The following is a 26,375-nucleotide window of genomic DNA, read 5'->3' on the forward strand; positions in this document are numbered from 1 at the left end:
CGTGTGTGGGAGTCAGGGGGATCGACAGGATGGCGGGACAGACAGTCAGCGTCTTGGTGCAGCTGGCCGGACTTGTAGACAACATTAAATGTGTATTCTTGCAAACGCAAGGCCCAGCGACCCAGACGTCCTGTAGGGTCTTTAAGAGAGGACAGCCAGCACAAAGCATGGTGATCCGTAACTACGCAGAAGGGCCTTCCAAACAAATAAGGGCGGAATTTTGTTAACGCCCAAACAAGAGCAAGGCACTCCCGCTCCGTAATAGAGTAGTTACGTTCGGAAGGAGAGAGCAGGCGGCTGGCGTAAGCAATCACACGAAAGTGCTCGTGTTGCCGCTGCGCAAGAATGGCACCAATACCATGGCCACTGGCGTCTGTGCGAAGTTCCGTAGGCGCAGATGGGTCGAAATGGGCCAACACAGGTGGAGCCGTGAGGGCCGCAACAAGTGCCGTGAAGGAGCGAGCTTGGTCAAGGCCCCAGGAGAAAGGGACATCCTTCTTCAGGAGGGTGGTAAGGGGACGGGCCGTGTCGGCGAAGTTCGGGATAAACCGGCGAAAATACGAGCAGAGCCCGAGGAAACTGCGCACATCGCTCGAGGAACGGGGAGTGGGGAACTCACGAACGGCACGAACTTTATCAGGGTCGGGCTTTACACCAGACGCATCAACCAAGTGGCCGAGGACCTTAATTTGGCGCTGGCCAAAGGTGCACTTCTTGGAGTTCAGTTGGAGACCAGCGCGACGGAAGACCGCAAGGATAGTAGCAAGACGGCGTATGTGGCTTTCGAACGTTGAGGAGAAAACGACAACGTCATCTAGGTAGCACAAGCACGTTGTCCATTTGAAGCCACGCAGAAGCGAGTCCATCATGCGCTCGAAGGTGGCAGGAGCGTTGCAGAGGCCGAAAGGCATAACTTTGAATTGGTACAGGCCATCGGGGGTGATAAAGGCAGTCTTCTCACGATCCCGTTCGTCAACAGCGATTTGCCATTAGCCTGAACGGAGATCAATAGAAGAAAAGTAGCTGGCACCATGTAGACAGTCGAGGGCGTCATCAATTCTCGGAAGAGGATAGACGTCTTTCTTCGTTACTTGATTAAGATGACGATAGTCGACACAGAAGCGCCAGCTGCCATCTTTCTTTTTGACCAACACTACAGGGGATGCCCAAGGGCTGCTAGAAGGCTCGATAATGTTGTTCGCCAGCATCTTGTCCATCTCGGTTTGGATGACATGGCGCTCAGGAAGAGAAACACGATAGGGCCTTCTGTGTATAGGGCTGGCATCGCCCGTATTGATGCGATGGGTCACGACAGAAGTTTGGCCAAGAGGACGATTCCCGAAATCGAAGACATCACTGTAGGAAGCTAAAAGGGTGCAGAGGGCGTTGGCGTGGTCAGGTGGCAAATCCGCCGCGAGCATCGCAAAAGTAGGGTCCGGGCGTGAAGCGGCCGAGCGGGGAAGGGCATGGAGATCAGCGTTAGGCACAGCTGTTACAGCAGAAACTGTACATTCGGCCAATGGAAACAGTTCAGCGAGCGCGATGCCACAGGGTAAAACTTGGGGAGAGAGACTGAAGTTCAGAATCGGAAGGTAGGTGCGGTTGCCGGTGACGGTCAGGACTGTGTGTGGAAGGATGACGTTACGCTGGAGGACAACGTCCTTGATTGGGTACGTGACGTAGACACCATCAGGAACGGCGGGAAACGGGAACATAGGGACATAGACTGCAGCGTCACGCGGCAAGCGAGTAAATTCAGCGGCACGTAAGCGAGGCGGCTTGGTATCGGCGCTTTCGGAGCAGAGCGGCAAGTCCAAACGAAGAAGGCCGGTGGCGCAATCAATTAGAGCCGCGTGCGTCGTTAAAAAGTCGATACCGCACCGTAACAATATTATTTGCGAGTGACATCACTACACTATCGCGAGGAGGGCCTTAGAAAATACCTTCACACAGTTGGACGGACACCCTCTCTATTAGGAAACTACCCTAGGCGCCAGGGGGAAAATGATTGAGGGCTCGTGCTCAGTGAAGGCTTTTTTCAGGTTTTTATGCGAAATAAGCCTAGATTCCCGTCTGTGACACTTGCACGTGCTGTGCTGTGCGCGCCTAGATAGTGTACTGTGCGGACAACACATCTGCATACGCGTTTGTGGTGGTATGAGTGCACACGCGTTTCTGCCAGGATATGACAGTGCGCAGAGCTCTTCTCTGCAACTGTGCGCGGAGTGAGAACTGGCGTGTATGTGCATGACATGCTATTTGCGGAAGACATGTGCTGCATGTGGAACGCGTCGTCTACGCGAGATGAGTGCCACCCAGTCTGTGCGTGGTCTCCGCTATAACCCACACTACTTCAAGCAATTTTTTGTATTATGACATCATCGCCCTCCATTAGCACCGTAACTCTTTTTGCTTTCCCGTTCTTGCTTCCCCGTGTGGAATAGCTGGCCGAGTGTACTTTTCGCCAAGTGTACTTGTACATATCCTTATCTCTATTCTACCCATATCGCCACCCGTTATAACCTTCTTTCTTCTCTTCTACGTACCCCTACCCTAGTACGAGTAGCAAGCTATATAAGGATTTCTCGTGCCGACATCTCTCTATTCGCCTCTCTAAATATATCTCTCTATCTCACTCTCGAGCTAGCGCATAGCGATTAGCACAACGTCGGGCAACCTTCGTAGCTACTGTTTTGAGAGCCTGTGTGGCTATCACCTGCTCAGAAATTTAATCCTGAATGCGTTTTTTTTATATTATTATTGCTGAGAGGACCAGCGATACTGCACTGGCGCGGGTGGAGGCCTACCTCCTTAGGCATAATTTTACTGTATCTCTGTTGTTGAGAGGAATGTTGGTCCATCATTTAGAGTTCCAGAAGCAACAGTGACCACCCTTCGTGCGTTACATAAGCCTTGAGAAGGACAGTGGAGGCGACACGTGTGCCTGAACCGGAACAATTACAGCCAAATATGGCCACACCAGGGCTTGATATAAAACCACTCCATTTAATTCAGTTTTCTCTCTCGTCGAAATTAAAGGAAAAGCAACGTGGGGCAAAATTTTTCTTCTAATTTCCTGAACCGGAGCTTATCCTAATTTTATTTGTTTTCAACGCCACGGCGCTGTTTCAGCCAGGGCCTGCACGTCGATGGATTAAACCTTAGATTAAAGACAAGTTGTGCTTCTCTGCGATGCTTGATAAAAAAAAAAGTGCGAAGTTTCTGCCCGTGAGTTTGTGCTACACGGGGAGCATGGTGCCATCAGTGTATATTTTTTTGTTATTCAGCAGTTAAGTCGTGTTCGACTCCTCTCGACCCGATGTACCCCAGCATGCCAGGCCTTGCGGTCTTCTACTGCCTCCCGGAGTTCGCATAATTTCGCCTCCATTGCATCGGTGATGCCATCTAACCATCTCATCATCTGCCGTCCCGTTCACCTTGTTGCCTCAATCTTTAACAGCATCAAGTTCTTTTCAAGCGAAGACTCTTTTCGCATTAGGTGGCCAAATTAACTGAACTTGAATTTCAGTATTTGGCCTTGCAATGAGCCGTCAGTGTTGATTCCTGCTAGTAATGACTTATTTGATCTTTCATTCCAAGGAACTCTTGTCTTCTCCAGTTTCACAGTTAAAAATTATCAACTCTTCGGCACTCGTCCTTCTTTATGCTAATTCTTTCTAGGCTTCTGCAATGTCGTGCAGCATTGATGCTGTAAAATAAAAAGAAACTACACAAACAGTACTCAAACAAAAAACTGTATTCGACGCGGTCAGTATTTATGTTCGTAGCATATCCTGGTATGAAACGCCACTGAGTTGACATAGGTGGCTGCATTTTTTATTTATTTACTCCACAGGCGGCATTACATAGGATTTGGGGGTGGGGGGGGGGGGGGGGGGATATTTTTGAAGCAAACAACAAAACTATAGAAAGAGCTCACAGGTACAAGCACGAAAAATAAATCGAGAACAAACTATCCAGTACAGAACGCAAGATCTCCTATCTTTCAGCACGTAATAAGCATAAAAAAAACGCCTAGAAATTATTGGCCCAAATATAGAAAGGCACTGATCAATCAAAACAAAAGGTTCAACTACTATGAGGAGTTATCCGCGATGAAAACGCTACTATAAAGCTGCTTTGAGAAACCATAAGCTGTACGCCTGACGAGGTTTTATGGTAATGCGGTCCCAACAGCTACTGCCAACTGAACGAGGGGTTTCGATATTTTACTGTGCGAGCAGAAATAGGGCATACATTGTGCTCTTCATCTAGGTCCAACGAGGTGGAAAGTATAGATGTGATACGGGAGAATCGCTGGACGCTGCGTAGTATAATGTATTAACAATCAAGCAAACTTTCTACGCGCGTCAGGAGATAACCAAATCGTGATTCAAAACACACACCACGCTGAAACTGAATTCTTCAAATTAAGAAGAAGAAAAGAAAAATGAGAGCGGAGCCATCAGTCAAGCAAAGCGCTTATGAAGGCCGGCTCCGTCGGCGTGGCAGCTTCAAAGGCGATGCTTGGCATCGTCCTCGTCCATGTCGTCGCCTTCCTGCCAGAACTGTTCGATCTCGGCGCCGTCTTCCAGCGACCCATTGCCGCTGCGCTTGCTACTGTCATTGCCGCTCAAGTACGTGTCAGGCAGGCGTCCGTGCCGTCGTCGAGCCTGCACCAGGAACCAGTTGGTGCCAGGATTGGGCGCGTCCTTCGCGTACGGCAGGGACAGCGGCTCCGTCGGTTCCTCGTTGTGGTCGGGCTGCTCCGGGACCGCGTCGCCATCGCGGACCCGCGGGATCGGTGGCGGCCCGCCGACGTCGTCGTCGTCCCGTCTGTTTTTCCGGTGGCGCCAGTTTCGGCGAGTGGCCATCGTGCGCTGCGGGTCGAAGCCGAGGCCGCCGTTACCGGCGTAGTCGTCCTCGCCTCGCGGTGTCCAGAAGCGAGACACCATCTGGCGCAGGCGCTTCTCGAACTCCTCGGCGTTCTCGGGCAAGTCCGTGAACGTCGTCGTCTCGACTGCGGTGGAACCCAGGGACGCGCCCGACCCGTCATCGTCCCCTGCGGAGCGAAGAACCGGAAGGAACGTTATTAAGTGCCATGGCTGCATGTGCAGAGGAAGGGATCGCTAGGTGAACACTGCCCGTCAGGTCAGGGTTCGTGCCATTAAAGAAGTAAAAGTATGGTGTGGTATGGTATGGCCCGAAATAGTCCGGTATAGCACGGTACGGTATAGTTAGGTATGGTACTTTATGGTACTCTACGATATGGTTTGGCATGCTCTGCTATAGAACAGTTTGTTACTGTATAGTATGATATGTGGCCCGTTAGGGTATGGTACGATATAGTGTTTTATGGTTTGGTATGGTCCGGTGTGCTTGCCTTCCCTTGGAATCCAGTCTGTTACCCTTAATGACTGTGGGTTATTTTGCCTTCGCATCAGATGCCCTGCCCAAGCCCATGTCTTCCCCTTGTTTCGAATAGGATATGTCATTAACTTCTGTGCCAGATATTAGCGCAATTGAAGGCTCAGCGTACGTTAACAGGGTACGTCGTCAAAGCAAGCAGAGAAACCAACAGTGTTTGTTGGCTTAACTTAATGTCCGTCTATGACATTGTGCACCAGGGGGAGAGGAGGTGGGGCTTTGTGGAGGCTGAGACTGACGCTGCCGACGTCTAATAATTTTTAGACCTCCATCTTTTCGTTTTAAAAAAGCACACGCTGAAAAGCACGCAAGAAAAAAAAACATGCGCCCATCTCAGGGCATCATGGCAACGTTGGGGCGTGTTTCTGTCAACACACACTGTTCTACAGCGCAGGTTGTGTAGAGGATTTTTCTCGTAATAAGCGCTGTCGTGGCCTATGTACGAGTACGCCGCTATATCGAAAACTCAGGCGCTCAACTGCTAGCCTATAAGAATATTAATTAACTAGGTCAAGCAGTGAACCTCTAAATTATATGTCCTCTGCAGCCATGGGGCACTGTAGTGAGCCTGAGTAATGTGGGTCTCTAAAAGGACGCTCCCGAAACTCGGCAACTGCTAGTCTGTGAGAATATGGTGAGACTCGGGGGAACAGGCATTCTCGACAATATAGCTTGTACCATCACGTGGTCCGGGCAGCCCACCCTCCAACCTTATGGGGAGGACATCGCGCCATCTGGAGTAGCACTACGAATAAGAGAATGAAAGCGTTGGAGATTGTGCCATAAATGTGTGGTGATGGTTCAAGGGGAGCCTCCAGATAGCACCCTTGTGGAGGAAAGCGTTGGAGTAGGATCTCTTACTGTCACTTGTTATCTTTGGGACCGCGCACGTCAGAAGACGCACTCACCGCCGGCTTCGATGCTGGTTAAATTCGTGAAATTTGCGTTCCCGCGAATCTGACGCCTGCGCAGTGCCTTGTCGAACACTGCCTTCATCCTGCGATGGGAGAGAGCGAGAAGATCGCGGTTCAGTACTTCGGAGAATGGTGACTTTGTTAATATGCGTCACGATTGCCTGTTGGACCCCATCTAGGCGCTGGACTTGTGCAAGGAGGAAAAGTGAGGACATGAATATGTCTTTCGATATAAAGAGGGGAAAGATAGATACGATTTGAGAAGACGTGAAGCAAAAATATTGACATGAACAGTTACAACTTTTTTTATGTGCAGTCGTGAGCAATGTGATAGAGAACAATGTTTGAGCATCCGCTAATTGATTACTCAATAATTTTTTTGAAAAGCATAGCTTTTTTTTCATTTTTGAGGTAGTTTTTCTCTTGGCATGTAATATGCAGAGGCTATTGCAGTAATAGCCCAAAAATTTGGAATTTTGAGCAAGAAGTTCGTTCCCTCTCATAACCAACAATTTTGGAAAAGTGCATTTTCGAGCGAGAGACTTTATGAAATGAACGCAGTTGTTTTATATAATGGAATACTTAACTATAACAATCAATATATCCGCAGGTCACCCGACGGCAGTCGTCGAATTTTTTTTTTCTATAAACCTTTTTGCTATCGCAATAATCACTCCCCATCGGTTTTATATGGCAGCTTACTGCTCCGCTTCTTGAGAACTTCTAGCCTGCACGATAGGCTGTGACTTTAACGAACAGTGACGTTTTAGAGTGACTTCAATTTTCTGTTACTCTCCTTTTTCTTTCTTTTTTTTATCCCCTCACTCCTCCCCCCCCCCCCCCCCGTGTAGCGTAGCAAACCGATTATTCTTTCGGTTAACCTCCCTGCCTTTCCTCTTCTACATCCTCCTCCTCCTCCTTAACTGCTCGATGCGATCAATGGAAACACTTTAAAAGAAAGCTTTTGCTGCATATCTGAAGCCTGGACCATAACCTCCAATATTTCCATAGCAGTATCTAATAATTTTTTAAGTTTCAAAATTTTTTGGCCGATAATATTGGACACGTTTATTGCTCACGGTTCTACATCTCGCTTCCTGGACTGGTCCCTTTGTGGCAGTTGGAACGGCGGAGACTGTTTCTTTCTGTATACGAAGAATCGGACCCTTTCAGTTGTACGGTGAAGGTGTATACGAGGGGGTACCCAAAAGAAACCGTACTTAATTTTGTTTGAACTTATTTGTTCACATTTTAAGCACAGACCTTCAACCTCCTTCAAAGTATTCCCCACTTGCAATGATACGCTTGTCGAATCTTTCATTCCATTTTTCAAAACATTGTTTAAATTCATCTTTTGTGATGCTTGACAGTGCCTCCGTCGTTTTTTTCTCCACCTCAGCAACATCAGCGAAACGCTTTCCATTCACCTATTTTTTCATTCTAGGAAACAAAGAAAGTAGCACGGGGCAAGGTCGGGAGAGTATGAGGGTTGAGGAATAGGGGTCATGCCATTTTTGGTCCAAAATTGTCGTAGAGACAGGGCTGTGTAAGCAGGGGCATTGCCATGATGGAAAAACCAGTTACCCGACCGCCACAAATCTGGTCGCTTCCACCGCACACTGTTGCCCATTCTTTTCAAAACATCCAAGTAGAAAGCCTGGCTAACTGTCTGACCCTGCGGAACAAATTCTCAATGGACGACTCCTCTCACGTCGAAAAAACAAATCAGCATTGTTTTGAGGTTTGGTTTCACCTAACGAGCTTTCTTGAGGCGAGGTGAATTTGAAGTTTTCCATTGGCATGATTGTTTCTTTGATTCAGGATTCGATTCAGGAACACTTGAGTTGTTCCCATAGCATCGTCCTTGTACGTCTTTCTTAATATTTCAAGAGTTTCCATTCAACTTTTTCCGAGCAAAATTCAGAATTTCACCGGCGCACGCTGTTCACGAAAATCAGCCATTGCAAAAACGACACTGACACAAAACAGTCGTCACTCTAAAACTCTGCCTAAACTAGTCTGACCTCCTTCAACGACGGCACTCGGCTTACTGACTCTGGAATGTTCGTTCTATGCGCTCCTAGTGGCAAAACGCGGTACCACAGAAGCTTTGCCGACCAAAAAATTTAGGCCGGTTTCTTTTGGGTACCCCCTCGTATATGTTTGCATCCTTCAACTAATTCAGTCTACCCACCTTGCTCTACGGACGCATGTCCCGCACGTTACACGTATATCACCTACGTAGTTCGAGCGCCCCTCAGCGACTGCTGTGTACAGGTGGAGCTCCTCACTTGTAGATGACGCTCTTCTCCAGCTCCGTGTTGTAGGCCAGCAGAAGAGCGAGCAGCAACAGGGACGAGCCCACCAGCACCGCCAGCATCACGCGGGCCCCGACTTTGGGCTGCGTGCGTTGAAAACAGCGGAACATTCATTCAGACAGGGCACCTGGCAGTCCCAAGGAGTCACGTACACCTCATACAAGAGAAAGTGTGACCTTGCTGGGCCGATGCTATTAGCACAATATCTTAAACTTTCATTGTCGAAAAGAAAAGAGCAAAACGCTGAGACAGCGAATGATTATTGAGAGTTAGTAATATCTAAAGAATATATCGTCATTAGCAATATACGCCATATCAGGTACAAATTGTTTGTTATATCCGGATATCCGTTTTTTTTCAATGCCAACATATGAAGTGGTAAAAGACAAATGGTAATGTTTAGTTAAGTTATTACTACAAAAATTGCGAGGACACTTTGGCGACTTAAGTGTTGAGAGGCGAAAGCCGAGGACACTATGCCGTGACGACTTCCGGTGGATGTGACGTCACACCATTCCAGTGGCTACGTTGAGACCCAAATTATACATCTTTCGGGGATCTTAAGTTCTAATTACGCTTAATTACACATTTTTCCATCTAATGTGACACAAATCCGACGTTTTTCCGACCATTCCGTGACAATTTTCACCATGCCGTGACGACTTTCGGTGGATGTGACGTCACACCCTTCCCATGGCTATATCGACGTCCGCGCTGTTTCGATGCAATTTCGACATTTTTGCCTATAATTAGTTAATTAATTACTCTGCAGTCATCAAACCTGGCTTCTGGGTTCATTTCTTCCTCCTCTATCTGAAGCAACCATTGGTTCTCTTCTATCTTTTTTAGTTCCCGAGTTAAACGCTTGTGACACGCTTTGTTAACAGACGGACGACAGTATGAGCCATTAAAGGTTTGGTTGGTTTAGTTTATTGAGGTCAACGTCCCAAAGCGATTCAGGATATGAGAGACGCCGCAGTGGAGGGCTCCGGAAATTTCGACCGCCCGGGGTTCAAAATTTCCGGAGCCCTTCACTACGGCTTTCGCCTTTAAAAAAAAGAGGTTATAAGTAAGCATGAGCACGGGGCAATACAGCGTTGCAAACGTGCCTGGTAGTAGCGCCACCGGGAGTCCGATTCGTCTCCCGTGCGGCTGCTCCCTGCGCTGCGGCCACCGCGGCTGCCCTCCTGTCCTCCTCCCTCCCCTTCGGGGACACTGCGCCTGGTGGTGCCCCGACTGCTGCGGCCGGTGGTGGCCGTGTCCACGGACGAGGAAGAGGTGGCGTACGTGGTGGTCGGGGAGGCCACGGTGGGCGCCCTCTGTCGCTGCTGGTCCGTGATGGTCGGGAAGCCGTCGCCCTCCACCGGGGTCGGAGGCCGGAGGCGGCGGTTCTGCAACGCCGCATGCACGTGCGGGTGTGTGATTATTGTTCTTCAAGTAACAGCGCAAAAACACAAACGGGACACATAGAACGAGGACACACACCGATCGTTGTGTTGTGTTGTGCTATGTTGTGATAATTGGTTTGGTTTGTGGGGGTTAACGTCCTAAAGCGACTCAGGCTATGAGAGACGCCGTGGTGGAGGGCTCCGGAAATTTTGACCACCTGGGGTTCTTTGCCGTGCACTGACATCGCACAGTACACGCTACTCTAGAATTTCGCCTCCATCGAAATTCGACCGCCTTGGCCGGGATCGAAGCCGCGTTTAAGATGAATGTGTGAAAGTGCGACTATCTGTCACAATCGCAGTTTAAGATAAATGTGGGAAAGTGCGATTATGACAGAGAGTGTGTGATAAAATGTCGCCGTGGAGAAAATTTCGTGCCGTGGGGAAAATGTGACGTCACACCGTTCCCTAGGCTATACGACATCCAAATTATACATCTTTCGGGGATCTTAAGTGTTAATTACGCTTAATTACCCGTTTTTCCGTCTAATCTGACACAAATCCGACGTTTTCCCGTCCATTCTGTGATAATTTTCACTATGCTGTGACGACTTCCGGTGGATGTGACGTCACACCGTTCCCGTGGCTATATCGACGTCCGCGCTTTCGACGCAATTTCGACATTTTTGCCTATAATTAATTCACTAATTAACCTACAGTCATCAAGCTTGGCTTCTAGTTTCATTTTTTCCTCCTCTATCGGAAGCAACCATTGGTTTTTATTCGATCTTTCTTTAGTTCCCGAGTTAAACGCGTGTGACACCCTCTGCTAACGGACGACAGCATGAGCCAGTCATGTCTGTCCTTAATAAAGGGACAGACATGAGTGCAGCTTAGTATGAATTCAGCCACGTTGGCGGGCGTGAATTGAGTGCTGACCTGTCGCCTGGAGGCGGCGGCGGCAGCAGCGGCCGCCGGTCCGGGGGCCACGACCACGACGCAGGCGCCACCACGTTCCTCCTGGGTCACGTGGCGCTCGCGTAGCCGCCGCCTGGCGGTGGGAGGAAGAACCAAGACAATTAGAAGACACTTCGTGTAACGCGGTGGATGACGGGATACCTTTGATGTACAGTGAATTGAACCGGTAGCAAATTCGTGTGTAATGGCACACAGCATCCGGCTTTCACTCGATCATCATCTGGGTGCTGTCCTCACGAGATTTGGACATAGTTAAGTAGCTCATTTGTACAGCAATCGCCACTGCTATATTAGACCACTAGAGGGTTAGTGAACGCGCGCATCCTGGTTGCATGCTCGAGTTAGTCGCTAGCCTGAGCGGATAGAGCATACCTGCCTCGGAACTCTTCCAAATTTCCTGTGAAATGTATGATTCGGAACCGCCTTGCTATTTTACGAATTTTTGCCTCAAATTCTAAGGAGAATCAATTTTATTTGCGAAAAAGGTGTACATTCTTATTAGAACCACGCCTTTGCTGGTGGTTCCTAGGTCCGGTGTGAAAAGGCAATTAGAATCAAGTTAAGTTCTGATCGAGGTTAAGCCGTTCTGATCTGTTTGCGCCGTGGATAAATTGATGAATACGACGATGTGCAATGCACAGCGCGATAGTGTGCTGCAGTTTAACACGAGGTGTATTCGGCTGCGACGTTAACCTATAGTGCACGCGCGCAGCGGCTTCGAAGCTGATGTGCTCACGCCTCCTCGGGTTCGAGTCCTGGTCATAGGCAATCATTCGCTTTCTTTTTAACTTAACATGATGTAGCTGTTGCTATAGACAACGGCACAACAAAGATCGAGACAAGATTCATGGTGTGTGTTGGTTAGCGTAAGAGTACTTTCGCCCTAAAAGCTATAGCGTTCCACCAACTGCGTGAAGCATCTTTACCACTGTATGGCTCAGACGAGATCCGTGAGAATGAAGTAAAACGTTCTATATATATATAGGGCTGAAAAGGAGCAATCTCTTCCGCTTCGCACCCGTAGCCAAAGCTCCGATCTTCGCCTCCGTCGTCGTAGTCGTCGAGGGAGCTGCTCGTCTTGGAGCACGCGGCCGTCGAGGGCCTCGACGCGGGCTGCTGTGACAAGCGCGTCTGCAGAGGCAGCTCGAGCCCGCCAGCCACGGACCCCTGGAACGGCGTGAACGGGGGCCGCAGACCGGCAGGGCGCTGCCTAGCGCTGCGCCAGAGAGAATACACCGCTATATAGAAAAACAGTCGGATACAATTCAAGAAAAAAGCTGCTTTCCCCCGTCAATAGATCTCCTTCCAGCCAATGGCGGCGGCCGATTCTCAGGAACCTGCTAGTGGGACAATGCAGGGAGGGGCAGATGAAAGGTGGGTTCCCCTTCCTGCACTGTCGGTGATAGTTGCCTCCCTGCTTTGCCATGCCACTCCCTGCATTGCCACTCTACCAGGTTCATGAGAACAACCCGACACCATTGTCTGGAAGGTGGTCCTTTGAAGGGGAAGAGCCGCTTTTTTCTTGACTTGTATCAGACTGCAGTAGACACGTTATTTTGCCAGCGTGGGCTTTCATTTTCTCTTCCGCCTTCATCGCTTCCCTCTCAGCGCAGTTTGAGGTGTCCGCCGAGATTACGTCGCTTATCGCGCATTTCGCCCGTTTAAAATGAATTCCTGCATCCCCGCCTTCCCGGGTAAATAGTGTCAGCGTCGTATTTACTATAGCATGAAAATCGGCGTTTTCCTTCCGGTTAAGGATATTGTTTTTCGGATGGCCGAGTACCATTATTCAGCCGGCGTCACTTTCATTCATTCATTCATTCATTCATTCATTCATTCATTCATTCATTCATTCATTCATTCATTCATTTTATTTCTACTTTTGCCATACAAATTACCAAAACACTGACTGAACCCATAGCCAGAGGCTAGTGTGGGGTTCAGAAACAAAATATATGAAGGCAATGACACAGCACTTGTGAAAAATGAAAAGCACAAAATCACGGCGAAAGACCCAAATACATCATACAACAAGGAAAAAATAAAATAATGTGCATTTTACAGCAGAAAAAAAAATCTTTCATGAACAACATGGTACAACAGACACAAACCGAAGACAATTGTCACATATGTCAAATAAGGCTCATAAAGTATGTTCGCAATGCTCTATTTGTTTCATGAGACTGTTTTATTTCTGGGGGTAAAGCATTCCAAACCTTGGCTCCTGAAAACTGCACCAATCTTTCGCTGTAAACGTTATAATTCGGTGGTAGATTAAAGTTACTATGTGTAAGGTTTCTTGTGAGTCGAGAAGATGAGCGAAACAGGGAGGCATTGAAAGGTTGATTATATTTGACTATGTTGTTTACACACACCGCTATCTTTAAAGAGCGCAAAAGGTCAAAAGGAAGGATATTTAATAACTGGAAAAGTGGTTTACTTGGCTCGGTATACTTGCTTTGTGTTACAATTCGGATAGCCCGTTTTTGTAATCGCCGGATAGGATCAAGGTAAGTATTGTATGTCAAACCCCATGATTCTATACAGTATGTTAAATGACTATTAATAAGTGCAAAATAAAGGGTACGCAGTGTTTTTGTGTTAAAACAATCGCGGGCCTGTAGTAAGGCGTAACAGCCTGAGGCCAACTTCGAACAGACGGCGTTAATCTGATTTTTCCAGTGAAGATGTTCATCTAGAATGACTCCAAGATACTTAAATGAGTGTGTTCGTTCAAGTGAGTGGCCATTAATAAAAATGTTAATTTGGTTGCTATGGATGACTTTTCCTCTTGAGCTAAATACTATATATTTGGTTTTGCTTGAATTAATTGTTAGCTTGTTGGTAAAAAACCAGCTTGAAATTTTTTCCAATTCAGTGTTTGTTTTTGCTTCTAGATCCTCATGGTTGTCAGCTGTAACTATGATCGCAGTGTCATCTGCATACATTAAAATATCCGAGCAACTTAGGACCTTCGGCAAGTCATTCAAATATAATGAAAATAACATGGGCCCTAAAACAGATCCTTGAGGAACCCCTGTCTTTAAATATTGAAGGCCTGATATAATGTTATTCATAATTACAGCTTGTTGACGGTTTTCAATGTAACTAGAAAGTAAGCGGTAGACTTCACCGCGGAATCCATGATGGTTTAACTTGTTGAGCATAATAGCGTGATCGACGGTATCAAACGCTTTCTTTAAATCAACAAATACAACGGCGGCCAGTTTGTTATCATGTAATGCTGTATTAATTAACTGAGTCAAACTTAGGACTGCAGATGCCGTTGAATAGTGTTTTCGAAATCCATGTTGCTGTTGACAGAGTAAGTTATACTTTTCTAAAAATTTGCAAATATTGTTAGATAGAATCTTTTTGTAAATATTATTAATAACACTTAGGACAGAAATGGGTCTGTAGCTTGACGGGTTGGATCGGTCTCCATCCTTGTATACCGGGACAACTTTGGCAATCTTTAGTACGGAGGGGTATTTTGCACATTTTAATGAATGATTAAAAAGTTTGCATAATATGGGTACCAAGATATCAGTGTTGTCCTTAAGCAAGCGTGGGTAAATTCCATCCAGTCCGGCAGATTTATTACCAGGTAAGCTGAGAATAATGGATGTAATTTCATCGGGTTCGATCTCAAACATTCCAAAAGTATTGAGAACTGGACTGGATGCAATATATTGTTGTTGCGATTCAGGAAGTTGAGCAGCTAATGACGGGCCGATATTGGTGAAAAAGGAATTGAATATTTCTGTAGTATTGCGATCTATTCTCTCCGGAAGAACCCGGCGCAAACTGGGTTTGCCAGCGACTTCATTTATTATTTTCCAGAGCTTATGTGTATTGCCGGAAGCCTGTTCAACGAGACGCGTGTAATATGCTTTTTTACGTGCCCTCATCATCGACACGGATCTATTGCGCAGGCTCTTAAATTGATTTAGATAGTAAGCATTATCTTTGTGTTGCCTCCACTTGCGGTACCACGTATCCTTTTCTTTTAGAACGGCCAGGATTGGCTCAGTCATCCAAGGGCATAGTGGCACTTCGTAAGAGCGAACACTAATATTTCTGCTGCACTTAGTAACCATTTGAGAGAGCATGTCTATTAGGTTACTAAATTCTGTGTCAACATCATCATGGTATATTAGACTAGGGTCGACGGCCAATATATTTTCATGCAGTAGTGCATAATCTATTTTAGATACATACTTCTTGCTCTCACGCTCTGGTTTTATATCAGTGTCGACAGTAACAAAAAGTGGAAGGTGATCGGAAATGGGTTCGCTGTAAACTCCAGCGCGTATCCCAGTCGGTATATTTGTTAATACGTGATCAATAATAGATGAAGAGGAGGTAGTTACACGCGTGGGTGTATTAATCATGTTTCGGAAATTGTACGACGTTAACAGGTTCACGTAGTCTTTGTGGCATTCAGTACTTGTATCTATGTTGAAATCGCCAACAATAATTATGCGCTCTGAGTGTGTAGTAAACGTTTCAAAAATTCCTTCAAGTTTATCAAGAAAGGATGAAAGGCTTGAATTTGGTGGACGGTAAATAACTCCAACAGTGAATGAATGGGGCAGTTTTATGAACAGCGTTTCTATGTCTGTATGACTGAGGGTGACTGGTGCCAAAAGCGAGAAAGGTAGACCATTTTTGACAAAAAAGGCAACACCACCACCACGGTTTTTTGATTCTCTCGGATGAGATAGCATAACATAGTCGGGAAGCATAACATTCTCATCTTTTTGTAGCCAGGTTTCTGTAAGCGCTACAATATCAAAAGATTGGGAATATCTGGTCAAAGAAGCCACTAGAAGGTTCAGGTTCTTTCTCACACTGCGGATATTAGAGTAAAATATTGACGTACATTTGTCACTGCTTAACAGGTCATCTTCTTCTATGACCATAGACATTGGAAGATCAAACAGGTACTAAAAACACAAGAGCATTGGTAATCAAACAATTTGTTCCAGGTCATCTTCACAAGTTATGTGCATTACTTTCGAGCTTTCTGTTTTTCTCATCAAGATTTTGCCTTCAGACACCCATGCGAACTTCCAGCCTCTGTCACGTTTCTTTCCAATAGCTTTGCCGAGCAAAACCTTTTTTTCCGGGCACAAATGTTCGTTGACAAAAACAGGATCGTTCTCGGGGAAGCCAAGCACGGAAGTATTTAGCCTGTTCTTTTTCGCAGCTTGCAAGATTCTGTCACGTGGGGACCTTGACTTAAACTTTACAATTACATTGGAAGGTCCTTTCGCCTTGGTTGGAACACGGCGAATCACGTCAATTTCCTCAGGAGAAAGCTCTACCTGTAGGTAGGAAGATATCTGTGTCATGACGCTACCGAGGTTCTCGTTATCAGATTCAGGGATACCTTTCAATTCGATGTTATTCCTTCTGCTGTATTGCTTCAGTTCAACTAGTTGTGTTTTTAGCTCTTTCAGTTCGTTCGTCAGCTTCTTGTTTTCTTTCTGAATTTCCAGATTGTTCTTCTTTACTTCTGTGAGTTCTAGCCTCATCGTTTTAACTTCTGTTCTGAAGTCCTCAAAGGCAGTGTTCATGAAACCCATTGATTCCTTCACTGCTGCTATTTCAGTCTGCACAGCATCACTAGATGAGTTCAGCTTGTTTACTGTGACCTTGATTTCAGTAATGGCCTCCATAAATTTAGAAGTCATTTCCACTAGAACCTTAGTCACTTCTTTAATGCTTTTGGGAGCCTCATCTGCGAGTGTCTTAGCAAAGTTGTCAAGTTGCGCCGCCTCGTCGTCCCCCATTTCAACAAGTTTTCCGCAGACGCGTCACAAGTAACAAGAGGGCCCAGAGCAGTGCGGCAACCGTAAAATTCAATGAAATAAACTTTCACATGAAAGTTTATTTCATTGAATTGAATTTCATTGAATTTCATTGGCGCCACATAGCACCCTCGAACTTCGGTTCGAGGGTGCTATGTGGCGCCTCCGCCTCCACATAGCCCCCATCAAAAAGGATGAAAAGAAGGCTTGGACTCGAGCTGCAAAATAAAGTCATCTCTCTCTCTCTCTCTCTACCTCGAGGTACCACCCATGCCAGACGCTAGCCGATACACTATGCCAATAGTAATCATGCACTACGAATCCATCCGACTATGTTTTAGTGATTTGGTTTATGGGGCTTAACGTCCAGAAGCAACTCAGGCTATGAGGGACGCTGTTGTGGAGGGCTCCGGAATAATTTAGACCACCTGGGGTTCTTTAACGTGCACTGACACCGCACAGCACACGGGCCTCTAGAATTTCGCCTCCATCGAAATTCGACCGTCGCTGCCAGGATCGAACCCACATCTTTTGGGTCAGCAGCGGAGGGCCATAACCATGTTTTAGGTGGGTGGGTGGTGGGTGGGTGGGGGGGGGGGGGGGGTTGAGAAGTAGACTTGTATTCGTCTGGGCCAAGACAAATCCTGTTTTCGAATCCCCCACCCCAAACCCACCCACCGATCTTGCCGAAACGTTGGCTAAGCACCCTGAAACAACACCCTCTCTATTTTTTTATTGAGAGGGTGTTGCCTGAGCACCCCCACCCATCCCTTGTTCACTTTGTTTCTGTTGTCAAGAAAGCCACCTTCCTTTCCTCTCTCCTCCATGGAATTCGAGAGATGAGGTTTGTCTGGAGCGTCGAAAATTAGCCAAAAACTTCGCTGTCGCGCAAGACCTGACAATCTTTAGCTCCTGTCTAAGGGAGGTTTAATTTCGATAAATTTTATAGCGCTACAACCAATGTGACTTATTGCGTGAAGTCCGTTTCTTGATGCTAATCCTGTTGTTTGCAGTGCTACGAAATCATATCCTAATGGGGGAAGCCAACTAGCCAAACTTCATCTGAAAGGGGCACTAAGCTCAAACTACAGTTGGCCTGTATGCTGGCATAATACTTCCTTCCATTTATAGACCCCCACCCCTCCTGGAAACTGAGATTTTACCAGCTGTAGAAAAGACAAAAAAAAATTAAACTCAGCTAACGCCACCATCGGCCGTTTTCGCAAGCAAAATACGGTGACGCCGACAACGTTTCGGGGCACAGATCCCTGAGGCCAACCTACACTGCCATCCACCCACAAGCGATGGTCAGAGAATTTCTTTCACTGTTACCGTCACAAATTTCAGTCGTGGCGGGAATGTTTTGAAATCAATTTTTCTCAGCAATGAAGGCGCCTGTCGCTCCCTTATAAACATCAACATCAAAAAGCATAGCATCAATTTTTACTGAAATAATAATTGCAAGACGTTGCTCCCAGTGGCTTTTGGCTGCGCCAATGGTCACGCGACTAAAATCCGGCCACGGCGGCCTTACTTCGATTGATGCGGAAGGGGAAAAAGAAGGTCCTTGCGCATTGCGATCTCCGTGCACGTAGAAGAACCTAGAGTCAACACATTTAGTTCAGAGCCTTCTTCTGCGGGTATCGGACAGCCTGAGCAGCTTCGGAACACAGACTCTCACATACTGTCACCTAATTTTAAGCTTTCGCGAACGCTAACGAGTCATTGCCGGTTGTCGTTGAACGCTTCAGACGCCTATGTGCGCACAAAGGCCCTCTACAGTCGGATACAATTCAAGACTAAAGGGGCAGATGCCCTTCAAAGGGGACCGTCCAGCCAATAGCGTCGAGTGAGTCTCAGGACACAGTAGTTAATCCCCTTTGACCTGCTTGCGTAACATCGCACGGAGTGGCAGAGGAAAGGGAATTAACAACACCCTAACGGGATTAACAGCGGCGTCAAGAGCATCGGTCGCCGTCATTGGCTGGAGGTTGTCCTTTGAGGGGCATCTACCGCTACGGTCTTGAGTTGTATTCGAGTATAGCTGTACGAGGATGCTCCTATTTCATACGCACCTTGGCGCCGCCTCTCCCTCGGCATGGTTGCTGGCGGCGCTGGCCGGGGGAGTCGACGAGTCCCTGGGTCGGCTAAGCTGGCTCTTCGGGATTCGAAACATGGCTGCGACGCAGAGAGAACGACGCTTCGCTTTCTCTTCTTCTGCTTCGGCGCATACGCTTCAAATGGGCTGCGCGCGCAGGCGTTTCAAGGCGGCGTTGTCATCTACCCGCCGCGTTGACCTATCATCCACAGTACGTTGAAACTGAAACGGATTTATTAATGCGAAAGCATTACTAGGCTATGTTGACGGGACCGTGTCGTCAAAATGAGTCGGCAGCAGTTGTGGGAAACTCTGAATAAGTGGCGTCGAACGAATGGTAGTGGTCGATAGAGAACGATGTGAGGATGCTCAGCAAAAAAAAAAAAAAAATTGAAATCGGATGAATACGTAATTAATTAGAGCAAAAAATGTTCAAAAAGAGGTCGGGACCAGAGAAAAAGTGGCGCCGATTTTGAAAATACCGCAAGTGGAGGACCACGTGACCAGGAATGTGGGCGGAGCCAACGCGTGGCGCCAAATTTGAAAGTCCGGAATGAATACCTAGATCAACTGAAAGGCTTATGAGGTTAGGAATACATAACACCTACAATGAACTGAAAGAAGCCCATTTAATGGCTCAAACAGCGCGATTAGCCAATTCCAGAACTGGCAGGAGTATTCTTACCAGGCTCGGAATTAACTTTCAACCTACGAATAACGATGCTAAAGTAGATTTACCCCGCGACTATAGGACGGCCCTACTAATCAAACCACTCCCCAAAAACATGCACCCCTTACACCATGAGGGTAGAAGACAAGCAAGAGCCAAAGCCTTACATAACAAATACAGACAGTGCGCTGGAACACTTTATGTAGATGCGGCAGAATACAAAAATACCAATGCCTTTGCAATTGTGGTTGTGAACGAGAATGGTGACCACATCGTCTCGGCGGCAATCAAAACGAAATCCTCTGAAACGGCAGAAGAGGCGGCTATAGCCCTCGCCCTAGCGCATACCCAAGGGAGCATCATCTTCAGCGATTCCAAAATGGGTATCAATAATTTCGCTAAAGGGCGAATTACAAACACCTCCCTTAGAATCCTTAACGCAACCAAATTCTCACCAAATTATTCCGAATTGATATGGGTCCCAGCCCATTCGGGGAATCCGGGGAACGAGGCAGCCCACAATAAAGCCCGAGGTTTCGTCGACCGGGCAGTGGATGAGTCTGGCTCCCTGAATTTCACGAAGGACTCCATGATCACACATCATGATCTCACCAATCATTTTAAACTAGAGAGGAGAATTTTCCCCCCTCCAGACAAAAGACTTACTAAAGAACAAGAGGTTACGTGGCGTCGTCTACAGACGAGATCGATACGCACCCCATCACTCCTCGCGCACATTTATCCAGATCTTTACAACCCAAACTGCAAACACTGTGGCCACCGTGCTACCTACGATCACATCCTGTGGGACTGCAAAATAGAGCCACCTCCGGGTGATCTAGTTACAGCTCCTTCTCTCGAGCGGTGGGAGACCGTGCTGGCTAGCTCTGACCCCAGAACGCAAGTTTTGGCGGTGGAGTGGGCTGACAAAGTCGTCGAGGGCTATGTACTCTCGACCACTTAACGCGACCTCTTGCCAAGCTCTTCCCGGCGAATAAAATGTTTTACAATCAAATGAAACAGGGAAAATGTGCAGTTCAGTTAATCGAAATCCAATCAATAATTAATGATTATAGAAAGTGTCAACAGTGAAATAAGGTGAATTAAGGTGCATTAATTGTGAATAAATGTGATTTAATTATGAATTCATGTTAATTAATCAGATTTAAACATGAATTAATGGCTCATTAAGGTGAATTAAGGATTAAGTAAATGAACTGTTAATTAATAGCGAATTTACAGTGAATTGGCGGAATTAAAATGACTTAATTGTGAATTAAGCGGGTAATTAAGGAACCAATTAAAAACAAAAAACAACTTGAAATTAGGACGCGTCATTGCTTTCGCATTACTCCAATACGGGTTACCGCAGTAGTCTCAAATTTTTTATTCCTCGTACAAGCGAGAGGAAGCAGTGACTAAAGGATACGTGAAAGCCTTACGGAGATCTCTCTCTCCCTACGCAGATTCGGCGTCGTATAATTCGGCATCAGTAACTGCTTGTTACAAACACTACAGAGAGTGATATACGCTTACAATCACTTCTCACATCAATCACATGAAGCCCCGTTTCCTCCCTCCGTTATTCATAGATCAGACACAAATGAAATCTCTCGTCTCTTTAATAAGTCTGTCTTCTGCTTTGCTTTATATTACTGCAGGATAGTTTGCGCACCAGGACGCCGCCTGTCGAGCCTTTGGCAAAGTTTGAGTGGATAAACCTGATGCTTCTTTCTCTCTCTTTCTCTCTCTCTTTATCAAGCACTCACACATTCAGCATGAATGGGTTTTAATTTTGTGACAACGATCCCAATATCTAAATCCGCATTTTATTCCTGTCAGTGAGCAGCCGCAGTGTCTGATGGCGTTTTAATTTAGCTTTAGTTATTTTTGGCAACCAACTCTATTCTATATACTTTTGTCCGGTCTGAGCAATATTTTCTTAGTTGTTTTTCGAAACGCCCACTCTAATGAACGTACAGCGGCGAACAAAAATGGTCAACGGAGCCGCTGAATGGCCACGCGTGGCGCTGCGGTTTGCGAACACGGCGATAACGAGAGAGAGGGGGTGTGGGGGGGAGGGGGCACTTCTATTTTCCGACTCGGGTCCGGGTCGCCGTCTCAAGTCTGAGAATTGGGGCCCATATCGCCCAACACGTGGACGATATGGGGAACGAGTAGCGAGCACGGTAAGAGTAGGGTACCGGGTTGGTAGGTCGGCGGACTCACTCAAGCTCACTCAGGCTCATTTTAGATGATGATTTGAGTCGTGAGCCCGGACTCACATTCAGAACATGATCTGAGTCTTGAGTGAGTTCGCACTCACGTTCAAATCACGATATGAGTCGTGAGTGAATCCGGACGTTCACATCACGGTCTTAGTCGTGAGTCCTAGCTCACATTCAGATCATAATCTCAGTCGTGGGGAGAGTTGGTTCACATTTAGATCATGACCTGAGTTCTCCTGTGGTCAGTCATGTAAGAGTGTGGTCCTGTCAGATCAAGTAAGTCCATGATGTGAGGTTGAACCATCCCAGGATCCCAAGTGAATCCATGATACCCATTGGGCAGGAGTTTGTAGCGTAATACTCGTAATACTGAAAACTCTTTTGGTCGAGATTATGATGTATAGCAGTTTTAATGTTCCGTGTTATGTCATTTTTACGGCTGCTGCACTCTAGGACTATTGCAAAAAAGCAAAAAAAGATTATTAGAACCGCGCTTCGTCTCGTCCCAGATATTAGATGTGGCTTGCTGTACCGCGGTTGTTGTAATTCTTCCTTTACTATTTTTTAATTGGCTGCAACGTGCAGCGGACTCCCATCTTTACATCCCGCGAGCGGCATCTAAAGGCCTCTAGGTCTCTCAGCCACGCCTGGATATAAACACACACTGGCTGCCGTTAAGAGGTCATCGTATAACCGTCTATTTAAGAACTTTCTTTGGCATTCAAGGCGGGTAACTAGGGCCGTCGGGCGTAGAAAGATTAGTTCATATTGATGACAAAGGGTGCGCATCTCAAGCAGGCAAAACTGCCTCCGTTTTCCAACTTCTGTTTTAACCGGCGATGTTAACGGCTTGTCGTGTAAAGCCTTCACAATAGCCGCTATCATTTCACTGGACTTCGTTAAAAGTAGGAGGCCGTCAGGCCGGCATATCAGGACAGGGGGAAGGAAAACCGAGGTTCATCACATAGAGGAAGGCGTCGGCAGGGTGAGGATGAAGGGGGAAAGGGAAGGGGGGGGGGGGGGGGGGTGGACGCGTGGAAATCCGCTTCTCTCTCTCTCAACGGGCGCTGACAGCGCGTGCCGCAGACGCGTCGTACACGACGTCCGGCGCTCGCCTTCGCGAGCTGTGGGCCCCCGGGCGTTATTTATATCGGCCGCGCACGAGCCCGCGGCGCCGCGGGCCATTGCGTCGCGCGCGTGTTTTGACTTGGGCGACGGGGGGTGAGGAGGGTGACAAATATAAACACCGTCAGGGGTGGAGAAAAAAAAAGATTGCCCGCCAGCCATAACGCTCGCTCCCTGAAGAGCCACCGCCGGTTGCTGCTTCCGGAAGCGGACGGGATGTGCGATCGCCCAGGTGGGATGGGAGCGGCGGTATTCTCTCCATGGAGGTGTCAGAGCTGTCGCTGAAAGCGTGCCTATCTAATGCAGAACGGCAGACACGTAAAAGACAGCTTCGCAAACTTTCACAGGCCACAGTACGAATTAAGAGGATATATGGCAACGAAGCAACATGATGGTTGCGACTCAGGCTATGAGAGACGCCGAAGTGAAGGGCTCCGGAAATTTCGACCACCCGGGGTTCTTTAACGTGCACTGACATCGCACAGCGCAGGGGCCTCTAGAGTTTCGCCTCCATAGAAATTCGACTGCCGCAGCCGCGATCGAACCCGCCTCATTCGGGTCAACAGTCAAACGCCATAACCACTGAGCCACCGCGGCGGACGAACCAACAGGAGATGCGCGCAAAGAAGGTACAGACAGCGTGAAGCGAACGTTCAGAATCAAAATCAAGAAGTTTTTATTGAGTAACACGAACAAAATGTATACACAGATATTTGGACCGATAGCCAACGAGGCTAGGTCAGCGGTCCAATACAAAATAACATATAGGTCCGCAATCACAAACACACTGAATAAAAAAAAAATTACCGACGATTACGTTACTTCCTAATGCGAAATTTGAGCGCAGCAAATAAGCTGTTTCACCTTTTCGATAGATTGAGGCAAAGAAATCGAGCAACACATGTATGCGCTATCACAGAATTTTTTTTTTATTTTTCACACGTATTCGCAATTTCGGCTCGGGCGGTGCACATATACAGATCCGCCGCCACCGATCTGGCTCTCTGATTGCCACCGCACAGGGGTTGCATTGGAGGAGGAGCGAAGAAAGGAATTAAGTTCGAGCCGGCGCTTTGACAACCGGAGACTCGCAGGAAGAGGGGGGAGGGGGGCGGCGTGTACACCGAGCGGCAAACGATGGGGGCAGAAGCGCGCGCAGCAAGCGGACAACACGATAAAGGGAGGAGGGAAGAGATAGCAGCGACTGACTGATGCCGCTGACGCCGATAGCGCTGGGGGGATGAAAGGGGGGCGGAGCTGGTTACGAGGCCGACGACGACGCGAAACCCAGGAACGGACGCCAAAGAGCTGCGCTCTAAAACGAACTTTGTAGCCTTGCTTCGATTCCCAGAAAATGTTTCTTGCATGCCAGTTTGAAATTCCTAGCTTGCTTTATTTCAGTTGGTAACGAGTTAAAAGTTCAGATTTGCCCTTCAAATTGCGGGCTTTCAGTTCATTGCTCTCGACTTTCCTCTGCTCTTTGTATACTCTAAGCCACCGCGGTGGCTCAGTGGTTACGGCGTTCGGCTGCTGACCCGAAAGACGCGGGTTCGATACAGGCCGCGGCGGTCGAATTTCGATGGAGGCGATATTCTAGAGGCCCGTGTGCTGTGCGATGTCAGTGCACGTTAAAAAGAACCCCAGGTGGTGGAAATTTCCGGAGCCCTCCACTACGGCATCCCTCATAGCCTGAGTCGCTTTGGGACGATAAACCCCCATAGACCCTAAACCAAAGCTTACCTTTGTACACTCTAAACACGAATACTCCGATATGGGAGTAAATAGGGAGAAATCTGTCCTCTAGTGCTGTCGCTTATATAAAAGGTAGTGCGCTAGAGGACAAATTACCCCCTTCTCTTTGGAGTGCAGAGGTCCACACACTTGTTTGGTACCTACGCGTTTCAACCAGCCTATTGTTAAAAGTATCTCAAGAAAGGGCAAGTCGTTCAGTTGACCCGCCGAAACTCGGAATGGGTCTGTGTAGTGTGCAGTTCACACTTCGGAATCGGTGGCTTGGAACACCGTTTAATCTGCAAATTGAATTCTTCTACGTGGGGACAATTGCACTGCGTTATAACTTTGCCGGTCACAACGCGAAGGAGGAACGCGTGCAACACAGGGCGTTTATTCCTAATTTGATGCAGCAGAAACCAGTTGCTTACGGTACCTTGCATCCTCACAAAAATTTACTGGTGAAAATTTCCATATCGTACAGTCGAATTAAAAGTCCCTGCTACTGGACTTGGCAAACTACGAAGCTTGAGAATATAATGAGGCAGTTATGCTGTCTAAGCGTCATAAAAAAAATTATTAGGCATTATAAAATCGCACACAAGAGTGACAAAAAAGTCATCGTGCGGTCAAGGTTTTAAAGAGCATAAACATGCCACCATTCGTCTCGGTTATAGTCAGCGCACGTCTCAAACAGTGGCTTCTCACTCTAAGCTATTATTATTCTGCCTAATTAGGCACCTTACGTGCAGTCTGCCTTCACTTTCCCTCGTCTGCAAGCACTAATCACGATGCCTCAAACGATCATCCGAATAGCTCAACCGAGAGCATTGGCTGCAGCATGCGAATCCCGCGTTCTCATCCCATCATACAAGCATGTGCTCCATGAAACAACGACTACTGCACGGTTGTACAAAATGTGCAGATGTTAAACCTGCCACTCCGTGCAGCCTAATGGATGTGGCACCGCGTGTCGGATGGCCGCGACGTATGCGTCCCGGGGGAGCCATGCTGCGGTCTCTCTGCTTCATATGACGGCCTCCCTTCGGCACCGCTTTCCCGTGCCCGCCGCCTTCGCGCCCATCTTTTTCCTGTTTATATAAGCCACCGACCGACCCCACACTCGTTTCGGGAGCGCTCATATCGGTCGAGCATCCGACGCACCGACGGCCGATACACACTCGGGCACACGCAGGGATGCACTCCGCTACAGGCCGCTCTAAATGTAGCAACCCGGGCGGAGAGCATATGAAGCAAACAGCCCGTGTGCACGGAGCAGAGACGGAAGGAAGGAAGGAAAAAAAGTTGAGCCCACAATCTATGGACTCGTGCGGGCAGGTATAGACGTGCCCCCTCCTCAGCGCCTATACTATTCTCGAGGATTGCGCTTACCACAGCCGAGGCCCGAACGGACCCTTATACAAGGCCGGAATCTATGGCTACGAGAAGGCGAGGTGCGCCATTAGCAACGCGACATCATCGCCGTGTAGCGGGTATCATTGGCATCGCTACTGTAGGCCATAGTGGCGGTCGGAGAGCGTGTGTGGTAGTAAGTCAGCATGCTTGAGCAAGACTTGGTACGTTCTTTCCATTTTGCCGGCTATGCCCAACACCCTCCGCGCCTGTTAGTACGTGTCACCGAAGGCTGTTTGTATTGAGCCATCCTGTACACGGTGCCCTGT

The 26,375-nt window shown here is 47.6% G+C and overlaps 1 protein-coding gene across 1 annotated transcript; it reads right to left on the reverse strand.

The window, feature by feature from the left end:
- Positions 1-4,514: 4,514 nt before the first annotated feature.
- Positions 4,515-19,017, reverse strand: LOC149366891 (uncharacterized). The gene is made up of 7 exons (XM_089572156.1): positions 18,917-19,017; positions 12,044-12,241; positions 10,987-11,098; positions 9,769-10,050; positions 8,633-8,742; positions 6,336-6,424; positions 4,515-5,062 (listed from the first exon to the last, which is right to left on the reverse strand). Exons 1-7 carry the CDS (start codon positions 19,015-19,017, stop codon positions 4,515-4,517), a joined length of 1,440 nt encoding a protein of 479 aa, XP_089428282.1.
- Between the last annotated feature and the right edge of the window lie 7,358 nt (positions 19,018-26,375).

The sequence above is a fragment of the Amblyomma mixtum genome, chromosome 1 (genome assembly GCF_055824585.1).
Source record: "Amblyomma mixtum isolate Tamu chromosome 1, ASM5582458v1, whole genome shotgun sequence".
In the NCBI taxonomy this organism is placed as follows: Eukaryota; Metazoa; Arthropoda; class Arachnida; order Ixodida; family Ixodidae; genus Amblyomma; species Amblyomma mixtum.